General features: G+C 38.0%; 1 protein-coding gene across 4 annotated transcripts in view; it reads right to left on the bottom strand.

Moving 5' to 3' along the window:
- Positions 1–513: 513 nt before the first annotated feature.
- Positions 514–21196, bottom strand: part of BLTP1 (bridge-like lipid transfer protein family member 1) — a 126855-nt gene continuing 106172 nt past the window's right edge. For 2 of the 4 annotated variants that reach the window (XM_080343187.1, XM_080343185.1), the window contains 19 exons: positions 19868–20048; positions 18531–18723; positions 16123–16284; positions 15867–16006; positions 14614–14815; positions 14008–14211; positions 13718–13897; positions 12263–12400; positions 11639–11896; positions 10282–10432; positions 9866–10023; positions 9165–9357; positions 8766–8983; positions 7880–8131; positions 7120–7323; positions 5497–5691; positions 4418–4552; positions 2139–2304; positions 514–1263 (listed from right to left, as the gene is read on the bottom strand). In XM_080343187.1, coding sequence (XP_080199313.1) covers positions 1047–1263; positions 2139–2304; positions 4418–4552; positions 5497–5691; positions 7120–7323; positions 7880–8131; positions 8766–8983; positions 9165–9357; positions 9866–10023; positions 10282–10432; positions 11639–11896; positions 12263–12400; positions 13718–13897; positions 14008–14211; positions 14614–14815; positions 15867–16006; positions 16123–16284; positions 18531–18723; positions 19868–20048 — 3547 coding nt within the window. In that variant the 3' untranslated portion in view covers positions 514–1046. Of the gene's footprint in view, positions 1264–2138; positions 2305–4417; positions 4553–5496; positions 5692–7119; positions 7324–7879; positions 8132–8765; positions 8984–9164; positions 9358–9865; positions 10024–10281; positions 10433–11638; positions 11900–12262; positions 12401–13717; positions 13898–14007; positions 14212–14613; positions 14816–15866; positions 16007–16122; positions 16285–18530; positions 18724–19867; positions 20049–21196 lie in introns of all 4 variants that reach the window. The other 2 variants (XM_080343184.1, XM_080343186.1) reach the window with 1 other exon arrangement.

Raw genomic sequence — 21196 nt, 5'->3', positions numbered from 1 at the left:
CGCAGGGGTGGGGTCCTGGGGGCCGCGCAGACACCGTCCGGCGCCTCGCCCAGCCGAGTCTCCACCGGCCCCCTCACCGCTGGGATTCGGAAGGCGCAGGCGCCTCGGCGAAGCGTCTCCATTTTGTGAGGGGAGGATCCCTCCCTGCCGCCCGCCACGTGCGCCGAGGCGCGAGGACGCCGCTGTGGCTGAGGGCGGGCGCGAGCCTCCTTGTGGCGCAGCAACGGCCGCGATCCCCCGCCACCTCCGGGGGCCCCGCGGGCTTCCCGTGCGGAGCGAGCCGGGGCGGTGCCGCAGCCGCCAGCGGAGCCGCGCCCTGACCCACTTGCGGCGGGAGCGCCCGGGGAGCGGCGCCCGGGAACCGCCGCCCCCGCCCCGCGGCCGCTCGAACGTTCGAGGCTGCAGGCGGGCGCAGCGCGCGCTGCCTTCTTCCGGCTTCCCCGGGGAAGGCCACCTAACCCCCCCCCCCCGAGTTACCTCACTGAGTAAATAAGACTCGGTGCAAAGTTACACTTAAAACACTTCTTTTTTTCTTTAATCAAGGAAGTTGAACAAAAAAAGCCCTGTACAGTAGTTAAATTTTATTACAAATGTAATAAACTTAATGGTTTTTAGCACTAAGGCAAATCACAGTTTCATAAGTTATATATATATATAAAATTTACACAAGTCTACAATTGACAAATCAATTACCAGTCACATCAACGAGGGGTGTGTTATGGCAAATAAAGTTTATGAAAATTCACAGTTAATCTGCAAGTATTTTAAAGATGCAGGAATCATATTGCACATAATAAACCAGTGGACGCTGAGGAGCAGATTTACAGTGTTCAGCTGTTCCTTCACAGAATATACATTGGTCATCACCATGCAGTAACTTCAAATACAGATTGGTATCATGTACCACGGTAAACAGTTACTCACAATGTAAGTTTATTTAAATGGAGTAGCAAAAAGCTGTTAGGTTTCTCTTTAAACCATATTTAAACTCTTCAATAAAACACTCCGATAAAATCAAACGGAATTACGTTTGTCACATTATACTCTTAGTATTCTTCTTTGTCCTTTCCTTTCTTCTCCTTTTCATCCTGTAGTGCAGTACCGAGTTTCTTTATAAGGACTGAGAGAACTTTGTCCAAAGGGTCCATGACACCGCGCTGCAGCCACTTGGGAATGGTGGTCCTTGCGTGGTGGAAGCCCAGCTTCTGAAGGATGTAGTCAACACCAACAGGATCTATTTTTCTTCCAGTCCAGGATATTAATCTAAAAAACAATAAGGAGGGGACTCAATCTTAAATATGTAGGTATAGCAACTGGCATTTGTATAAACAAACATCCCTTTTTACCATTGTTGCTTCTGAACATCAGTCCAACAGGCATCATTTCTGACTTGATTTATACAGATGAACTGAATGTGAGCAAAGGAACATCCTCTCAAAGGAGGAGGGTGCTCAAGGAGGCAAAACTAGACTGGTTTCTAGATCACGTTTCAATCGATTTGTTATTACCGCTAACAAAAATTGCCAACTGACAGGATTTGTTTGGCCTGGGCTGATGTGTTGTTTTGATATGTGAATGAAAACACAGGTGCTCCAGCAGTGTCAACAGAGCTTAAAAAAACAGGGCAAGCCTGACACTGATTAAAAGTGTATCCTGAGAGCACCGAGTAAGTAGCTTCTATACACACTGTTCTTTAGTGGTAAGTTTAAACTGCCATATAGCAACCAGCACATAGTGCTTTATTATTTAAAGAAGAAACTAAAACTGGAATGCTGAAAAAAAGAAAACGCCAGATGAAAAATTGTCTGGCAGAAGGTGAATAGGCTGTTGCAAGAGAGTGAAATACAGTAATCTGTGGTCTTTAATGAGTTTAATTTTACGGTAGCCTGATTTTGAAGAGCCTCCAACAATATCTTTCATCTGCAAAGTTCTAATCTAGAAGTTAACTGGTGTAACAGATAACTGCATTATCCAGCTTCTGTCATGTCTTTGCTAGCAGCACTAATAACCAACAACCAAGTGACTGATCCTCACTGTAGCTGAAAAGCATCGACTTGGAAACACTTGTGGTTTGAAGGACAGTACCCACAGATCAAATGCATGGACAAAGAGATGGCAGCTAAGAGCCTGCTTGTTACCTGAGCGTGGGTTCCAAATGCCAAGTATTGCACATGAATTCTCTCCAGTCGACTGTAGTGTAAGTTATGCTTTCCTCTGCTTCTTTGTCAGCAGAGCTGTCCTCAAGAACGCCAGCCGAGTTTTTCTGCCCTGGACGAGCAGCCAAAACGCGAGGAGGAAAAATTGCTACAAAATGGAGAGAAATATTCCCACATCAGTCAGTCATGAGCATCACACTTGGATAATTGTTGTACATATTATAAAGAAATACAAGCACAAATCTCAAAAAAAAGAGAGAACCACCTCGTGTTGCAGTTTCACAGAATTTCTGGCAAACAGTTTTGGTTTGAACACTGTGCTAGTAGAAAATATCCTATGAAAACTGTAATAGGTGCTGGATAACACTGCCAAGTAGGTTCTTCCTTCTCTTTGCCAGCCCAAAGCACCCATACACAGGGGCTCGCTTTCAAATCCATCACAGCATTCAACAAAGTGTATCACATTCCATAAGCACAGTTCAGACATGCTCTCAGTATAGAATATTTTTGTAGATTGACGGAGTAGTGTATGAGGAGGAGGATGGTGGGGGAATAGTTAAGTTCAATTTTTATCCAAAAGCCTGAAAGAAACCTGCAATCAGCTCTTACTTGAAAAGTAACAGCAACTCTTTCTCTTCCAAACAACGTATTGTATAAAATAAAAAGAAATCTGTGAATTTGGATTGAATTTTGATTGTTTTTAAGATAACCTAAAACCAAATTTCTTTACAAAGTTCCACCAAAAATAGTTATCTTCTCCTTTTGTTAATTTCTGCATTGTTGGACATTTTACTCTGAAGTGCTTTTAGGAAAATGAGCACTTCTAGCACGGTTGCACACAATTATACACAAACAGATTTTGATACAGTTAGTTAAAAATTAACTTTTAAAAGATAGAATTTAATGTGTTCTACATCATTTCAGCGTTACATTTATATACCACACCATGTTAAATCACATTAATAGATGTTAAATTTTCTATACAGTTCAGTAACAAATGCAGACTAATACGCATAACACTGAATTTCACACACACCAGAAAAATAAAATATGTGGCTTTCACTGTGGTGGTAACTCATTGTTTACATGTACGTTACCATGTTACGTTACTCTTGTGGCAGCCTTTAAAGAACAAAGTACAGAAACGAGAGTCTTTGCTGTGGCAAAATGTGGAGAAATCTTAATTTAAGATCAGAAGTTGTAAAACTTCAAATAAACAGCTTTTAATCCACTGATGACATCTAATATAATTATATGATATTTATATTAAACATAATAATCATAGATTTTGGCTAACGCCTACAGTGACATCATGATATTTTTCAAGTCTTAAAGTGACTTAGTAGGTTTTAGATACTGGTGGCAATAATTACTTGTAAATCATTGCAGCCACTAGATGATGACCTTCCCTTCAATGTGCAGGTGATCACAGCACACAGTCACTTATCCAGCACTGCACTGTTCATTCACCTTAAGTCTGCAACAACAAAAATCCCTCTGTGTTTGCTGCATTTCACATATATATATCAAATTCACTTGTTTTTAATTTGCTCTTCTTAGCAAAGACCACATTTTGCTTAAGAATGCATGCACCCAATTTGAATGCTGCTGCTGAACACAGTCCCATGGCAAAGTAAAGCGTTCTGAAGTCAGAAAAATGCATGTTTTGGAAGAAACTCCATTGATGAAAGGACTGCAATAAGAGTAATGTAGCTTCCTAACAAAACCCTTTCATCTGCATATGCCATCTTACAGAAAGAAAAACTAAACACCAGGTGTCACGATAGGAGCAAGATTACGACTCAGTAACTAGTGCAAGCTCATCAGTAGTGGGTAAGGAACAGAAACCCAGGAGCAGGTCTGTTGTTGGCAGCACATCGGTGCTGTGTCAGAGGTGACTTGACTGTTTTGGAACAACCCACTGTACCTGTAGCAAAGCGCCACAGACACTAGTGGAGCGCCCTGCACAGCACTGGTGTGTCCACAGTGACACAATGAGGTTTCTGTGCCTGTATGTAACTGCTGTGCTCCCAGTCCTATAGGAGCTGCACTAAAATCAGCTCAAGTATTTCCCCAAAAATGTTGCACTTTTTGAGAAGTTCCAAAATACCTCTTGGCTTTCAGTCTAAAGCAACCAGGAAAAAAACTTCACTTACCACTGATTTAACAACTCTTTATTAAAAAGTATGCAAGTATTTCCTATCAAGTATCTGACACCTGTGGAGTGTCAGACAAGTGTTACCTCATAAACAACAACTTACCTTTTTCTTTTTCTTTTAGATAAGCAGACACCAAGTCATGCAGAAACATAATCAATTCAGCATCCATAGTTACACAAATGTGGTCCGTAAATTCAGTTACTACACTGCATTCCACCTTTGGTTTAACACTTGTATCTACAGTCAGATAAAAACAGTATTAATTCCCTTCTAAGCACATACTGCAATACATAAAAGCACACAGAATTTTAATACAAATTATTTGAAAATTACATCCCTGTTACTGAACCAGACACCCAAATGAGAGGAAGGACTAGATGACCATTGAAGGTCCCTTCCAACCCAAACTACTCTATGATTCTACAATTCTGTGACCACAATTAGCATGTATTTAGCAGCCTCAACATTTTTAAGTTTTCCCATCTAAGTAACTTCTGATATTTTTAAATTTTTTTTTTTTAATATTTTTTTGGAAATAAAGACATACTATCATGTAGCACCTTGATGGTCCTGTACATCAACTGTCAACCTAGAGCTGTATCACTAGCTTTTGCTATGCTATTAATGCGTGATTTTAGTAAGAAAAGCTGATAGCAGATTTTGCTAGTTTGGCTCTAAAAAAACAAGGTTGTCTTATCTAGCAGCATTATCTAGGATCAGGTATGGGGTAAAACCACAGCTTCGCAAAATTAACTTCTCATTCTCTTATACCTTCAGATGTCCCATTTCCCACCAGTTCCCAATGCACCCTGAAGATGACATTTTGAGAACAAGACGAGAAAATTTAGGGTCCTAGATCGTATTACCTTTTCCACAACAGCCCTTCTCTTTTTATTACGATTAAGAAAACTATCCCTCCCCCAAAAAAACCCCACAGCTGACCTAGCTGCCATGTTCATATTAATATATCTTAGTAAGATTTTTCTACGGTGACCAGACTAGATCTTCACTCTCCCATCAAAATTCCCTTTGCATTTTATCATGAAACGGTATCCTTTCTTGAAGAGCTAGAGTAATTTCCAGATTAGATCCGTTTATTTATCAGCAGTGTCTTTGTATTTAACTCCTCATTTATGAGTAACAGCTTTGGATCAAGAAAAAACAAATTATGTTTACTACACCTTGTAGTGAAGGTTCTTGGGGTTCCTGAACATGAATAGATTTAAAATCCAGCTGCATCCTTGGCAATGCAAAGATGGTTTCAGTTTCATGGTTGTAACTGGAGCCTCCTCTGAAGCCACTTAGTAAGCTTGAGCTTTTCACTGTTGTGCTGCTCTCCGGGTTATTGGCATCGACGTTTCGAAGCAGGTTTAACTCTACAGGAACAACAGGAAATTCCCGATTCAGTAATAGTTATTAAAAAAAGGTTCTGTCAGCACAGAGGGTGACAGATTTTCACAAAATTTAATAGTGGCAATTTCATACACCGAAATACATCTCATAATAAGAAGGAGGAAATAGATCTTGGCACCATAACATCTAAGCACTTCTAATAATCTTTGTCAGTTTTTTGGAAGCTTTAAAAGAAGATTTTATTCATCTGACCACCCTATCACAACTCTGAGCTTTCAGTTAAGCAAAATATAGACTGCATGGTCTCAAAGCATACTCTGTGTTTGAAAACATGCTAGTACTTAAATGAAAATAAATGTAATTGGATACAATTAATATCTACATTCACCAAGGCAACGTTGCTGTCAGAAATCACTGTTGACCAGGAATCCAGCTTTGTCAAAAGACTTTTAACATAACACACATGCAACAACATCACTTGAATCTATTTTTGGTTGTTAAAATTGTGACAGGACAAGAAGTGAAGAAAGGTTACTATTTCCCTGTGTATGACTATTAAGATTATCTCCTTTATCCTGCTCCCAACAGCAAATGTTGTTGTTTATAAACCTAAATGCTCCAGATGGAGCAGAACAGGACTACATAAAAACACGTAACAGACAGCACCTCTATTTGTGAACTTCAACCACTACATCCTGTTGTGTCTTTCAAAAGTAATAAATATTAGCATAGTATACCAATAATTTGAAAATATTTTTTCAATAAACTATCATCTGCTCATTTCTCAGTACATGCCATGTTCTGCTATTCACCCTTTCACAGAAATTCTGTTGATATCACCTACTGATTCTAGAGGTTGTGAATGAAATAGCAGCAGCTATATTTTAAGGTTTATTTTAACATTATCTTGAAAGCTTTATTTTCCAACTACCAGTGATTTAAAGATGTGATTCAAAATGCCTAAAAGCAGCTGAAGGTTGAAAAGCTTTAGGTAGATGAGTAATTTTCAAGTGTATGTCATAAGCAGTAAGAAACTAAAACATATTCCTAATTCAACTTAACCCCTAAATCTTTCGTATACAGTGAAATTACTGAATGTATTCTCATGTTATTATACAAATCACAATTGGACAACTATGTGAAACAAGGAAATATACTAAATGAGGAAAAGACTAGCACTATAGAACTACTGCAATGCCCGATATGTATGTCCTATAAGACAACAGAACATTTTGGCTTTACTGCACAATTTGAAAAAGGCCTTAGTTCAGTAACAGCTGGAGCTGCTGAGCACACTGCTGTGCTTCATGATTCTCAAAAAGCAGCAACTTCCATCATCTCAAGTCCCCTTGTCCCTGCAGCCCATTTGAAATGCAGCGGCTTTTAAACAGCACAATCTGCACCACCTGGCAAGCGGACTGATCCCAAAACTTAATAGACATGACTCCGACCTTCGTTCCTGGTGGCTGTAACGTAATTGAACCACTCCTTCACGCTGGCAACTCCATGGGGGGGGTTTTCATGGCGGCGCCGGGTTATCTTTGTGATGGTCGCCATCGGGCTCTCGAGGGCTCCACATGGTTTGGTGACCATAGTGTTATGGCCCAAATGGAAGTCCAGGGTTTGTACAATATACGTGGAGTGTTCACTAATACCTGCATGGAAGGTGCAGGTGGGGTGTGGGGTGAGAGAGAAAAGAAAAATGGAAAAAGCAGGTTGGTATGGGTAGTAGGATTTCTTCTCTCACTCTTCTCTCTTCACATAGGTATTTAACATGAATAATTAGCAACCCACTGGCATTAAAAACTGGTATAAAGCTTGAAAACACCAGAAAAATTAAATCCTCAGTGGCTACAAACAGTAAAAACATCAAGATGAAGAAAAATCTAAGTGACAGAACCATCAAAATTCATCGTATAGAAAAAAAAAAAGACCACATATACACAGACATACAATTAACAACGCAGATGGTCCACTTTGTAGGTGTATTATCAAGGATCTATCTAGTATATCTGAAAAGGTACATTGCATTATTCCACAGATTAAAGAAATGGTGGTAAAGATTGAGAGGGAACAGATTATTATTTTACGTAAGTGGTGCACTGATTTAGACTTCAAAGAAAATAGGTTTTTCTTTGATTTCTTATGTATCAGCACATTCTCAAATTCATTTAAAGGAATTTAGAGGTATAAGGAAATGGTTTAAATTACCATCTTCCCAAACTTTCTGAGCTTCTGTCCAAAACGCAATATTGGGTTCTTCAAGGTGAAACAAGGCCCAAGATTTTGAGCGGAAATTAGGCCCATGAAAACAAGCCAGTGTCATGTGGTTTCCATGCAGGCTCATGGACCCTCCAAACTGCATTCCATCTTCTGGCAATGGCATCTGGAATAAGGATATATGGCACCCAGACACCACCTTCAGAACTCCTGGCCAATGGCGATGATGGGCTGCATCCAACACTAAAAAGTAAACGTGCAAAAGCAAGAAGAAACTTTAGGAAAGAGAAAGAAAATTGCTGTCATATTTGTATTGCTAATAAAACATGCTATTATGAGTGATATTTTCTAATCTGTTTCATTGATGCTGTTTCATCGTTGTGATCTAAGGTCATTGTAGCTTATGAGTACCTGAACAAACATACTTGGAAATCAATGAGTTGTGTTCAGACAAATTATGGTTTCAGCTCATGATTAACAGAAGGTAAGAACAGCATCACACTTCCACCGCTATGCAAAGTAGAAATGTTTTTTATGAAATAGACTTCAAAACGGACTTTGAAAACTATCCCAAATCAATTGAAATAGTTTAAAAATATTTTTAGCAGTTTTTAATTTTTTTTAAACAAAAATACATATTTTAAACTAAAACCTGAAAATAACATTTGAGTTCATAATTGTACGCCAGGTACAGCAAAGTACTTGAGATATTTCCATTCTTCATGAAAGGTTATTGCCAGACCAGATTTACAGGAAAAATGTACTGAAGTAACAATTTCAAGTCAAATAGATATATCTGCATGCACAAAGTTGCTCAGATGAACCTTTGCAATTAAGACACCCTACTTGGAAATACACTATATTTTGTACCACTTACATTGCTCATGTGAGCTTCTCTCTAAGTTGTTGGCCATTGTCTTGGGAGGGAGATAAGGAACAGGTCCCCAGGTGGACAAAGCTCGCTTGCTTGTATCAAACTGCTGTGTGAAGAACTCCTGGAGCTTCATTCCTATTTTTATTAGGTCTGGTGTAGTCGATCGTGAAATCATCACTTGGAAGATATCCCACTTCAAGTCCCCATGGACAAATATCTCACTAGACATTAGAAAGAGCAAAAATATAAACAGTTAATCTATTTCCTTCTGACAATAAAAATGAATCCTTTGCTTTTTAGCAGACGCTTACATTTTTGGTTAGCAATTCTGGACAGAAACAATATAGGCAGAATTTGACCTTATCAAACATTATAGACTTTAAACACAGGAGGCAGTATTACCTTTTATCAGACATGCTCGAGTCCAGTGCATTATACAGGTTAATTTTCCATTCATCCTGTAGTTTAAGATCAGCATTACTGAAGATTCCCATTAGGATACTGGACCCCATGTAGTCAACACGTGCCTCAGTAGAACCCATGGTAATTTGAATTTTATGACTGGGCTGTTGGTTTGGGTGTTCAGAAATATGAGCTGAAATAGAACAAAAGCAACACAGAAATACAGCATTAAAGATGATAAACTCAGCTTTTCCAAGGTTTTTCACCCTTATGCCATCCATGGTGATGCAGTGGTTTCTTCCAGGTGCATGGGGAGGTCATGCCACTGCTGTAGAGCCAGAACACGCACCCTCTTTTCCAAAGCCAGTTCTGCATTTTCCAGGCCACACACACTTGCGAAATTCTAGGAGGAGCTGAAATGCTGTAAGATCTTTTCATTTGCCATCTGTCCAGACAGCTGAAGGGGGCCGGAGGGTTGCACAGCTAGCTAGTGTAATTTTAGAGCAACCCTGAGACTGAATCAGCCCCTGAACAGAAGACCGTCCCTTCAGTCCAAAGTGTGCTTCAGTCAGCATGCACAAATAAGAATCCAAAGTTTTTATATACTAGCAGGTTCACAAAGCAGGGTAGTGTGTATATTCTTTAGGTTTTCACATTAGTTATCTGGAGCACATATGAATACAGGCAGCTTTCCAACTTACCGACCATCTCCAGGGTATTAACATCAATGGTACCTCCAACAACTCCCCCTCTGGAGTCCAGCTGGGACCTTCCCAAGCCAACAGACATGCTGATTTCCCGATCTCTGCTGCTACCCACAGACAGACGACCCTGGCTTTTCAAACCACTGGTAGTCCACCTAGAACAGAGGGGAAAATGGATCACAATTTCCCAGGCTGTCAAAAGAGAAACTAAAAATTAATTACAGAAAGCAGTAAATAATGCGGATTAAGCACATGTGACTTTAGGATTAAGCATCTACCAGCATTCAACTGAAAAAGTTAGAATTTTAAAGCTAGAAGACAACAGGCCATTAACAGTCTATGGCGAAATTTGTGTCTTTGGCCCCCAAATCCCACTGTTGCTTAAAACATGCTTGATCTTGTTTTATACTTACGTAGTATTGCCCATTACATTGCTCATATTCATTTGAACGTTTAATTGTTTTAGGTTCATGGCAAATACAACCAGTGTTTCCCATGGTGTTCCTTGCTGGCTTCCAGCTTTATTTGACTTATTAAATGGAGTTGATGTTTTTGAGAGAGTATCTAAACAAAAAAGTACACAAATAATTAGATTATTCCCTATGCTAAGAAAATCTGACAGAGTGCATACATTGTGCATATTACAAAAGAACAGACTAACACCATATTTAACGAGCGCCATAAAACTACGAGTGAGAATAAGTGAGAATTAGAGAATTTGTAGTATGCGTCACTTTAGTTGTCATCACAACTGACTCATTTCACGCATCTCTTTTTATTTTTATTTAGTCTTTATATTTATTTTTAAATTTTTATTTTACGCATCTATTGCACATTTTAACCACTATCTTTAAGAGAAAAGATTTTTAATTTGCAGTCAGTTGTGCAAGAGCATATTTTAAATTCTTTAACTCTTTAAATATACCAGTGTACTCAGAACGTGAATTATTAGTATGTGAATATTCAGGCAGCAGTTATTTGCACAAGTGCCAAGTCAGTATTTCAAGTATCAGGGTTTTCCTTGTTCTTCTCACAAAAATCCTGGCAATACTCTTTAAAAGGTTGTGCAAAATTGCATTTCCTATGAACAAGCCACTCTACCAGCCATTGATCCTTCTCCAGTTGTGTGCTAAAAACTATTCATATAAAACATCTTGCTTTCTTGCTATACAGACAAAATACCTGTCCTTTCTTTTGTCACAGGTATTTTTCCTAGAGTAAAATAAGCACCATGATTAAAAATCTCCTGTCTATATCTCATGCCATAAATGTTCCACACAGCCAGTGCTACGTTACTGTAAGATACAATACAACATTTGTAGTAAAAGAAATTAAAAGTTACTTTATTTCTTATGTAGAAACTCCCCTAATTTAGACCTCTTAGTCTGAGCCTGAAGTCTCAGATGAAATGAAATAACTCACCTCACCTGTGAGCTGTGATATTGATCCTCTGCTAAGAGGTAATTGCTTGGATGAGGATAGAGGGCCAAGAAGATGACAACACAATCAAATTAAGATGGAGAACTCATCTAACCCCAGCTAAACAACTCCTGCTCTAGTAAAAGAAACAGCAATTTTATAAAAAGTAACAAACTACATTTTGATTTATCCATTTCAGACATTTTCCTTTCTCTAAGCTATTGATTCTCTACTCCCAGGCACAGGGGAAAATAATGCTTTCAAGTTGCTTTCTGCAAAGCAATAAAACATACTGTTTTTCACACAACTGATGAAAATACTTTAAAAAGCTAAAGGAATCATTACACTAACCTCTCTGAGGCACTGAAGAGTCAGACACGCTCCTGGATCTTGTAACAGCTGGAGACTTCAAGCTGTGGGATGCCGTCCCAGGTGACATACTGCTGCTGGCATTGTGCTCGCTGAACACGTTGGGTGACTGTGCCATGTGTGTGAATGAAGCAGACTGGCTGGGCTGCTCCCACGTCCTGCAGTACGCTTTCCGGGAGGATTCCGGAGAAAGATGCTGGCTTACCCCTTCAATTGAATCTGGTGTTCCAGGACCAGATGCTACTGGAAGAAAAAGCAGCATATTAAAGGCAGAAAAACGATTTCATTTTTGTGCAACAGTATCCTCCCATATACTAAGAGGTATTTGGAGAGTGTTCAAATATATTTATTTTGTCATCACTAAAGGTTTTCTGCTGTCTTGACTACTATAAGCTCTTTAAATAATTCAGTGACCTACTTTAGAAACTTTCAATTTCTTCTTTCTAGGATTTTCTGTTAAACTTAGAACAACTGCATACAGAGTAAATTATAACACATTTATATCCAATCACATATGTAATAATACACAGGTAATAAATGTTTATAAAATTCCTACCATAATCCCTTGTACAAAAAGGTTTTTCATTATAAGAAACAGTATCTTACCTGGCAGATTTATTGTTTGATCACCTAGGAAAAGCCGTCTAGCAATGCTTCTCCTGTACCAAGCTCTTGGGAAGGCTAGAATCTCACTGAGTCGCCGCATGTCATATTTAAAAGAAGCAGATCCTATATCACAGACAGCTGAAAAAGAAAAGCATATACACACAACTGTAAAGTCTCAGTAGTGACACGTTTTGGTAACTGTTCCATACAGTCCAATACTTCTTTACCCAGCAGTTTAGTCTGTGCTGTAATGAACAAGTGGTTATTAAAACCTGCAGTTTTGCTGAGGTGTTACTATTTCTCCAAATCCAATATTAGATACAAACACGTTTCATAAAGACAAGATGGAACCTAAAAATATCACTGATGTTGGGACCTACTTGTGTTGTATGTGCCTCAGACTCCTCATCTGAAGGCTTTAATAGCAGATTAATCACAACCATTCAGCAAACAATTCTAGTCAAAGACATTAGTCTGCCATGCATAAAGCTAATGTATACTAACTATGGGATTTTATACCTGAAGAAAATATACATTGTACCCTGAGGTGGAAAATAACCATTCTCTTTTGCATGCTAAAACCATGTAATAAAGTTGACATACTAATTTTATGACTAAAAAATGACATAAAATCATTTCCTTCTGATAACACCTGCCAGAAACACCTGCCATACAACTCAAATGACACATAGCTTAAACCTGACTAAGCACAAACAATTTAGGCTTTCTCTCTATTGTGGGTTGGTCCCAAATAACAGCCAGATGCCCAATGAGCTGCTCACTCCCCTCTCCTGTGGGAGAGGGAGAAAACACAAGGCAGGTGAGGAGACTTGTGGACTGAGGCAGCAACAATTTAGCAGGGAAAGCATAAGACGTGCATCCATGTGATGGAAGATAAAAACCAACCACCTATTCACTCCTCACTGGCATGCAGATGTTTAGCTATTTGCTGGAAAGTGGGGCCTTAGCACACCTAACAGTTGCTTGGAAAGACAAATGCTGTAACCACCAACATCCCCCTTTTCCTCCTCCTTTCCTTGAGCTTTTATTATTGAGCACAACATCATATGCCATGGAGTATCCCTTCGACCCATCTGGGTCAGCTGTCCTGGCTGCATCCCCTCCCAGGCAGAACAAGTACAATCTCAACATATTCAAGGGTCAGATTAGGTCACTCAGACTGATGTCAGAGATGCGTTTGAGCAAGCCCATTTAGTTACATTAAATGAAACAGGAGGCTAAAAAGATGCATCTGCAAATAGGTATTCCAAGTATCATTAAAATTTAATGTATCAATCCCTACTTCACTCAAAAAGAGCAAAAAATCTACTAGACACTACAAGGGGATGGCTCTTTTATAACATCTACAAAAGCTGCAAGAGTAAAGTCTATCGCTGGAACAGCAGTTCTCTAATTAGCTGAATGGGTGAGATTAAAATGAAATATAGCATTTACCAGATATGTTTATCAATGTGGTATCTATTTTGCTCGTAGCTTTGCTTGCAGACTGACTCTCAAAAAAGGAAGAACCTCCTGTACGCCTTATTCGGGACAGGCTGACTTTCACAAACTCAAGGTTTATGCTCAAAGAATCCTTCCGGCCAGTGACTGAAGTTGGTTCCTCATCCACGTTACCTACAAACAGAAAGGAGAAAGTCGAATCTTCTGTGACCTTTTCAAAAATCTTCAGTTCCAAAACCCATGTCAAACTTGAACAATGCTCATTACAGCAATAGTTCTTGTACCTAAGGCTCCTGATCCAGGAGTTAGAACGGTAACTGCAGATTTTTGTTTGCCAGCTCCATATGGATGGAACACGTAAAGGGAAAAGTCGGACATGCAGGCAGTGAAGCTCAGGCCTGAAGAGCTGCTACTAGAAGTGGTCAAGTCTGACTGGCTGCTGCTGTGCCGCGTTCTGCCCAGAGGGCTGCCGAGGCCAGGGGATGAACCTGAACACAAGGGGTTTTTGCAAAAGTTAGTTTTAGTATGAAAGCATTTTCAAACATGAAATAATACTGCCTGCTAACAGCAACATTATACAGACCAAATGCACATCAAATTAAGCTGCTGTAGCAGCAGTGCAGCTTAAATATTCTACATATTGATGCTAGCCTTTTATAGCAGAACACTGAACTCACTTAACCAATGCAAGAAAAACTCCAATATACTGTATCTGTGCAAGCTTTTAAAAGAAACTGGTACAACATGAAGAAATCCTACTGAACTCACCAATACATAAACATCTAGCGTTAAGGTGTGTAAAAGCTGATCTTCTGCTCTAATTTTAGGCAACAGAACATTACATTTATGCAACAAACTATATACAGTATGAACATTCATACACGTATTACCTGGTACTCCAGATTTACTAACTGAATTCTTTGAGCCACTGTGTGACATACTGCTAGTAACCAGCACATTTTCTGATGGGTATGTTGTACTTAATGTTTCCAGTTCTCCTCGGTTTGAAGAGAAAACAAGATCCAGGGAAGGCAGCTTCAGCATACATTCAACTCTGGATACTGGCAAGCAGCTGAACTTGATTTGAGAGGGCTGAAACACAGAAAGAAAATAAAGCACTCAGCGAAGGAATACAAAATACTAAAAACATCCCAAATTTGACTTGTTGGGTGCTAGGTATTTGTTTTTTTAAATCTAAGCAAAATTACAGCCTTTTCAGACAGGCTTTAAAATTAGTAAGAAAACTGTATACAAGTTCATACAGATAAATTGATTTCAGGGAATCCCTTTAACACCAGGGCTGTTATTCGGGCTGTTTTTAGCAAAGTTAAATATAGGAGCCCTGGATGCAGCAGAGGACACATATGTCCCTCTCTTCCACCTCCCCAAGTCAATTCACAGCTTTGCTCATCTCATGTGAGAACTGTACAGAATCACTTGACTCTTGAGCTGATGCTGAAAGACTCGGCTTCCCTCAATAGTCTTGGCCAGACGAGTTTGCAGTAAAAGCCGAGCAAGGCTACAGATTGTTGTGGTTAATTTTCACAGGTATAAAAGTGCATCTGTTAGAATATGTTGTTCAGCTTGCGAACATAATCAAATTTATACAAGGAAGAATGTTGTTTGAGCAAAGTATAAATATATAATAGCAACATTCAGTTCAAGGTCAAGTGCTGTGAATCACTCTGTGGTAACACTTTTCTCTCTGATGTATAAAAGCCCAGACACAGGAAATATTAAGCAGTATGAATAATGCCTTGTAGATGATAACTGCATATTCCTACATTTTTCCATATAAACTGAGAAAATAATTAATTATTATTTTTGGTTTGTAATGGTACCTATAAAAAAATGGATGTAAATGTTAATTTTGAAAGACATTTTCAAGAAAAGTCCAAAAGAGATCAGGAAGATGTCGCGTTTAAAAATGCTCATAACTTTTATGACTTCTCAAAAGAGCTCTCCAAATTGGACTACGATATCAGAACTTCTGTTGAAATAAAACCTATTTTATCGTAGTGATCTCAGAAAGATCACTTGAAAATATTTTTAGTTTTTAAAAAGCAAACTTCAAAGCATGGATTGTCTCAAAAACTGTGACTGAAGTTACTTAACCACACTGAATGTTGAATTAAAACCTCACCTGAACTCGTACATAAACCACCACATCTACAGGGAAGGATGAATATGCTGATGTTGAGGATGATACTAATGATGTTGTGGACTCTTCTAAGGGATCTTGTATGTCGAACTGTCCCATGTCTTCATCCTGTGAACTAACAGCTTTTAACAAGTACAAGAACTCATTAGAAAGTGGAATTTAAAGGGAACAGCAGCTCAATGCCACCAGAAGACAAACAAGAAAAAGCATAGAGTACCAAAAAACAGAGACAACTTACCTGTGTAATTCCTTTCAATGGGTGTAATTGGAATGGTTTCGAGAGCTTTCTCTAGAAAGTCCAGTAGGCACGGGCTGATCACCATTTCCTCTGGCAATGACTGGAGCGCAACCCATGCATATAGTTTAGCTGTTTTCACTCCACCGCTTCCTTTCCCTTTGGCTGCAACATTTAAAAGACAGATTTTTCTAATGAAATACACCACTCGACAGTAACTGATACATTTTAGAAGATACTTCATAACTAACAGCAGTTTCCTTTAGTTCTCTGTATCATCATCTAAAAAGGCGTTTGTCAGACCAGTCAGAAAAAATTAAGACACAAGTTTTCACTAAGAAAACTATGCAAAAGTGACTATTAGTCTGTCATGCTTGACTGAAATTCCATTGCACACGTTCTTGACCAAACACCCTTGTGTCATTGTCACCACCTTGCTTTTTAAAAACTAGTGCTGAAATCAGACATACACAATTCTCCAAATACACAATGCAAAGTAACCACAGCTGGCTGGAAATGAAAGTGGAATTAGTAAAAATAAATACATGAGCCTGGAAAGAACATCACTTTAAACTGAGAAAATACATCAAAAGATTAAAATTCCAAATGGCAAATTCTACTACATCGATGCAAATAACTGATGCAAATAAGATTCTAAACCATTGATTTTAAAAGCTTAGAGCAAGCCAGAATATAAACTAATAAAAAGATTGTTGTCTTCTAAATCTGTGAAAGAGCCCTTGGATCTACGCTTACCAAAATATAAATATGCACAGAAGCTATTAGAACCAGCTTAACTACTGTCTCTATGAAATACAGCTATTAGAAGGAATAGAGATAAATGAAGATATTGATTTTAAATTCTCCGAGAAAAATAGAAACATTAACTAAATTACTAAGACGGAGCCTAAAAAATAAACATTTAATTTTCATGCTATGCAAACTATTCTCTATACTGCCTCTGACTAGATTGTCCTGCTTTGCTCATACTGGAGACCAAACGCCAGTAGGTAATGTGGTTTCCATTCCAGAGGAAAAGTAATATCAGAAAAGTAACATAAATAACAATAAATGTGTTTCAAAACAATCCAGAACTAATAAATGTTTATAAAAATACAGTGCATAAAGAAATAAAGTAATTGCAATCCCTACTTTTGGGAGACATATCATCATACAAGTGCAATTTCTTTAAGACCACAAAATGTAGAGCTCAGAGATATAAAACCAAGACTCAGTAGCTGGATATAACATGGTAAAAATTCAAAGGCAAAGACTGGAAAGAAGATAAGTAAATACAGAACAGAACTGAAGAGAAGTAGGATAAACCAAGATTACACAACATTCAGTATCAGAAGGAGGATGGACACTTAAAGGAGGAAGAGCTAATGGTTCAACAGCATGGGTATCTGAGGAAGGTGTCCCTGTTTCACTGTTCTCTCCCAGCATCACAGCTGGTTTTATTAAAAAACACCCAAAACAACAACCAAAAAAAAACCCCAAACAACACCACAAACCCACAAATCACACACACACAAAAACACAAACAACAAAAAACAAACACAAACCCTAAAACCAAACACACAACAACAACCAAACAAAATAACAACAAATCCAACCACCAAAACTTTCTTTAGTTATTCATTTTCGCTGCTCATCAAATTTTGACAAAATTTTGGCTTTGTTTTTAAAGTGATATTCAAATGCCACAGGAGAGAAGAGTGAAAGTTTCTGAAGCTGGAGGTGCAATCTACATACCTCTAGATCTGACATGATGTAACCAAGGAGTCCTGCTTGAAAACAGGAATCATTGGAGATAGAACAAAACTTTAAGTATTGGAACTCGAGTTTTTCCAAATCATGGTTATTTAAGGGCCTGCAACAGCTGAGGACACTTATCTGGTATTCAGTTAATAAAATACATCTGAACAGCTGCTCAGTACTACAAGAAATAATTCCAGAAAGCAAAATTTTACACCTAACTTGTGTGGCAGAAGGCACTAGAAAGTTGAAAGTATTCTTCAAATACAGTAGGATTAATCTGATTTTTTTTTCTTTAATTATGAAGAATAAATCAAGCAGCATTCAGTTTTTATACAGATACTTAACCTTTGCTTTCCAGTAATAAAGCATTACTTTGTTAAATGAGAACAGGGAAAAGGCAGTAACTGTCCATCACTTGGATATGGTGACTATGGCAGAATTATTACTGAGACTGGTTTGGCTGGTTTGATTCTAAAAATGTAACTTCATGAACTGCACTTGTGCTTCTGCGATCAGGTTTCTGCAGCCCAAGTTCAGAGTTGATAAATACTGCGCTTCAGGTAATATGCAGACAGATCTAAAGCTAGTAGATTATGTGAAGCAAAGATACATATGCATGGCAGTTTTAGAAAGTTATTGCCTATAAGTACCTGATGGGATGGGTGGGGGTTGGGGAGGAAGTAAGGTGTTAGTCTTGCTGTGGATAGTGCTAGATAAAGGAGGAGATGTGGCAGTGTCTTTCATACCATACAGCTTGGACTCTTTGGAAAGGGTTCTTGGCAAAGAGGATCCTCGAGAAGTATTTGGTGACTCAGTCTTTAAAGTCTTTGAGTTGTAGTGCAACTGCAAAGCAAAGAAAGATCAATTTACTTCATACAAGTAGTTCAACTTCTATACAGCAGTTTGGTGTCACTCCTTCCCTTCTTTTTGTTTGCTTTATTTACAAAAATATCATTATAAGACATCTTACATTCCAATTCACATTCTACAGATACAGTCAGTGCATGTAAAGATCTGAAAACTATGTACAAAAAATAGAAAAATTAATAAACCTTTAAAAATATCAAGGAAACACAGAGAAAAAGAGGAAATGAACTATTAAGGAACAATGCCTAAAACTTGCTCCATTATATCGTACACAACCTGTGCTACCAACTATTTGTTCCTATTCCCGTAGCTTGGTTTCTTACTGCACGTGGAACTTTTCCACTGCTAAACAACTGCATACAGAAAGTTGCATTAAAATTAAAAATAATAAAATATTCCAAGAGTTCAGACCTCCTGTATGTACATAATAATATGCTACCAATGAAAACACAGAACAAAAGCTGTAGAGAATGCTTAGTTATTCCTAAATTTGACGACAAGCAGTGGGCAGGACCCGATGCAGAACTCATCCCTGAAGATAGATGGACACATACAGAGAGAACCTTGTCATAACAAGTTTTTACACCCAGACTCTTCTATAACAAGCAACACAGAAGACACAGTGAGAGCTTCATATGCTAGTGGGCCAACTAAGCTCCCCTTCCCATGAATTACAGACAGTGAAGCAAACTTCCTTTATTTAAAAACCTCATACAAAATAAATTACCTGTCAGAGAAAAAAATATCCAAAACAAATGTCTAATTTTGGACACCAAAGTGTTATTGGAACATATTTCTTTTCATTATGTAAGATCACCTACACTGTTTGTTAGGGAGTGTCACGTGGCATAGCTGGTTTTGATGGTACATACAAGCTTTTGGGTGTCTCTGTCCCACCCCTCTGGAAAACGAGGGTAAAAGCATCTATCAGTTTTCAGTGTAGCATTATAGAAATCATTATTCTTGTTCTAGCAGTATCTACATAACCAAAAAAAAAGATTTTGCTGAGGTACTCTGTATATATGAACTTGTATATACTGTAACAATGTATATGCTTAGAGATCATATTCGGGCAGAGAAAGAGCAAGTGCTTCCCAGCTGAGTTACACATTCCTTTTACCTTTACATCCACCCCAGGAATATAAAACACCGTTGTCTCCACATCACTAGGTTTTGTCTGTAGAGATGACGGCACTTTCTTCCCCGCAAGTAAGTGAGTAGTGGATGCATAATTAGTTTGAAATTTCTTCTTTTTTGAAGGAGACTCTTGATCCAAACTTCTGGAACTCCGATCATAACTCCTAAAATAAATACACTGTATGTTATGAAAACAAGCTTAATACTCATATTAATAAGAGTATATTTTCTATTATTAAAAAAACCACGCGTGTCTAAAACAAATTTGTAGTATCAACTATATAAGAAAGCATTTAAATCCCTGTTTTATTCTATACTTTCTATGACCTCTACTCCCTTTCTGTCTGCTCACTTGGTTTTGCCATTTTCATGGTGTGATTATTTCAGACAGTAAAATCTACAAAATTTTATGTAATTAGAGAAAAACTTTCTGATGCTCTTTACTCTTATGGTCAAGTTCATCTACATTACCCAGCATGATCTGTGAAAACTCCTTGATATGCGGAAAATACTTATCAATTTTCCTTCTCTGCTGTAAAGCCTGTTTTCATATAAATTCTTAAGAGATTCTTTATCCTTTTGCACCAATTCTTAGAAGAAAAAGTGTATTGGAAAGACAGAAAAACTGCTTTCTAATTACACATCTATGTACAACTCTTAGTGAGAAAAGTATTTCTCGTTTGTTCCTTTTTCTTACAATTAAGAGTTAAGTAAATCTCATTTCCTTATACTTATTAAGATTTATCTTTGACAAGCAAGTTTCTTAATATTCACCATGTTATTAATAACATCAAATTTTAAGAAGTAAAGCTGCCATTACATCACCAATCACATACGTATGAAAACAGGAGAGAATTTAATAACTGAAAATGAGATCAAACTTTATTAAGATCAGAAGTAAAGCACTTCTGCTACCTCAGATAATTAAACATATGTGTTTTACTAAGAAGCATAATATCATTATGCTTTTACGCTCAGAAAATAATGGGAGGCTCAGAGATCATAAGAACACACAACAGTAGCCCCACTATTAGTCAAAACAATATGTCAATTCACTAAATTGTAAATTTACTTCTTTGGAGGCTGAAAAAAAAACCAAACAAGTGCTTGAAAAGCCTAAGATTTTGATTAAAGTAAAATATGATTTAAAAAAATAAAACCAGAAGAGAGGCATATGCAGATTCAAGCTAAACACACACAACACAATTCACCATGCCATACTCAGCCATAACAACTGTGATTTACGGTGATTCTATGTAGTGATGATTGCTACGAATAAAGTTATGAGAGCAAACTAATCTATACAACCACG

This window comes from Nesoenas mayeri, assembly GCF_963082525.1.
Source record: "Nesoenas mayeri genome assembly, chromosome: 4".
In the NCBI taxonomy this organism is placed as follows: Eukaryota; Metazoa; Chordata; class Aves; order Columbiformes; family Columbidae; genus Nesoenas; species Nesoenas mayeri.
This window is presented reverse-complemented; position numbering and strand designations above follow the sequence as displayed.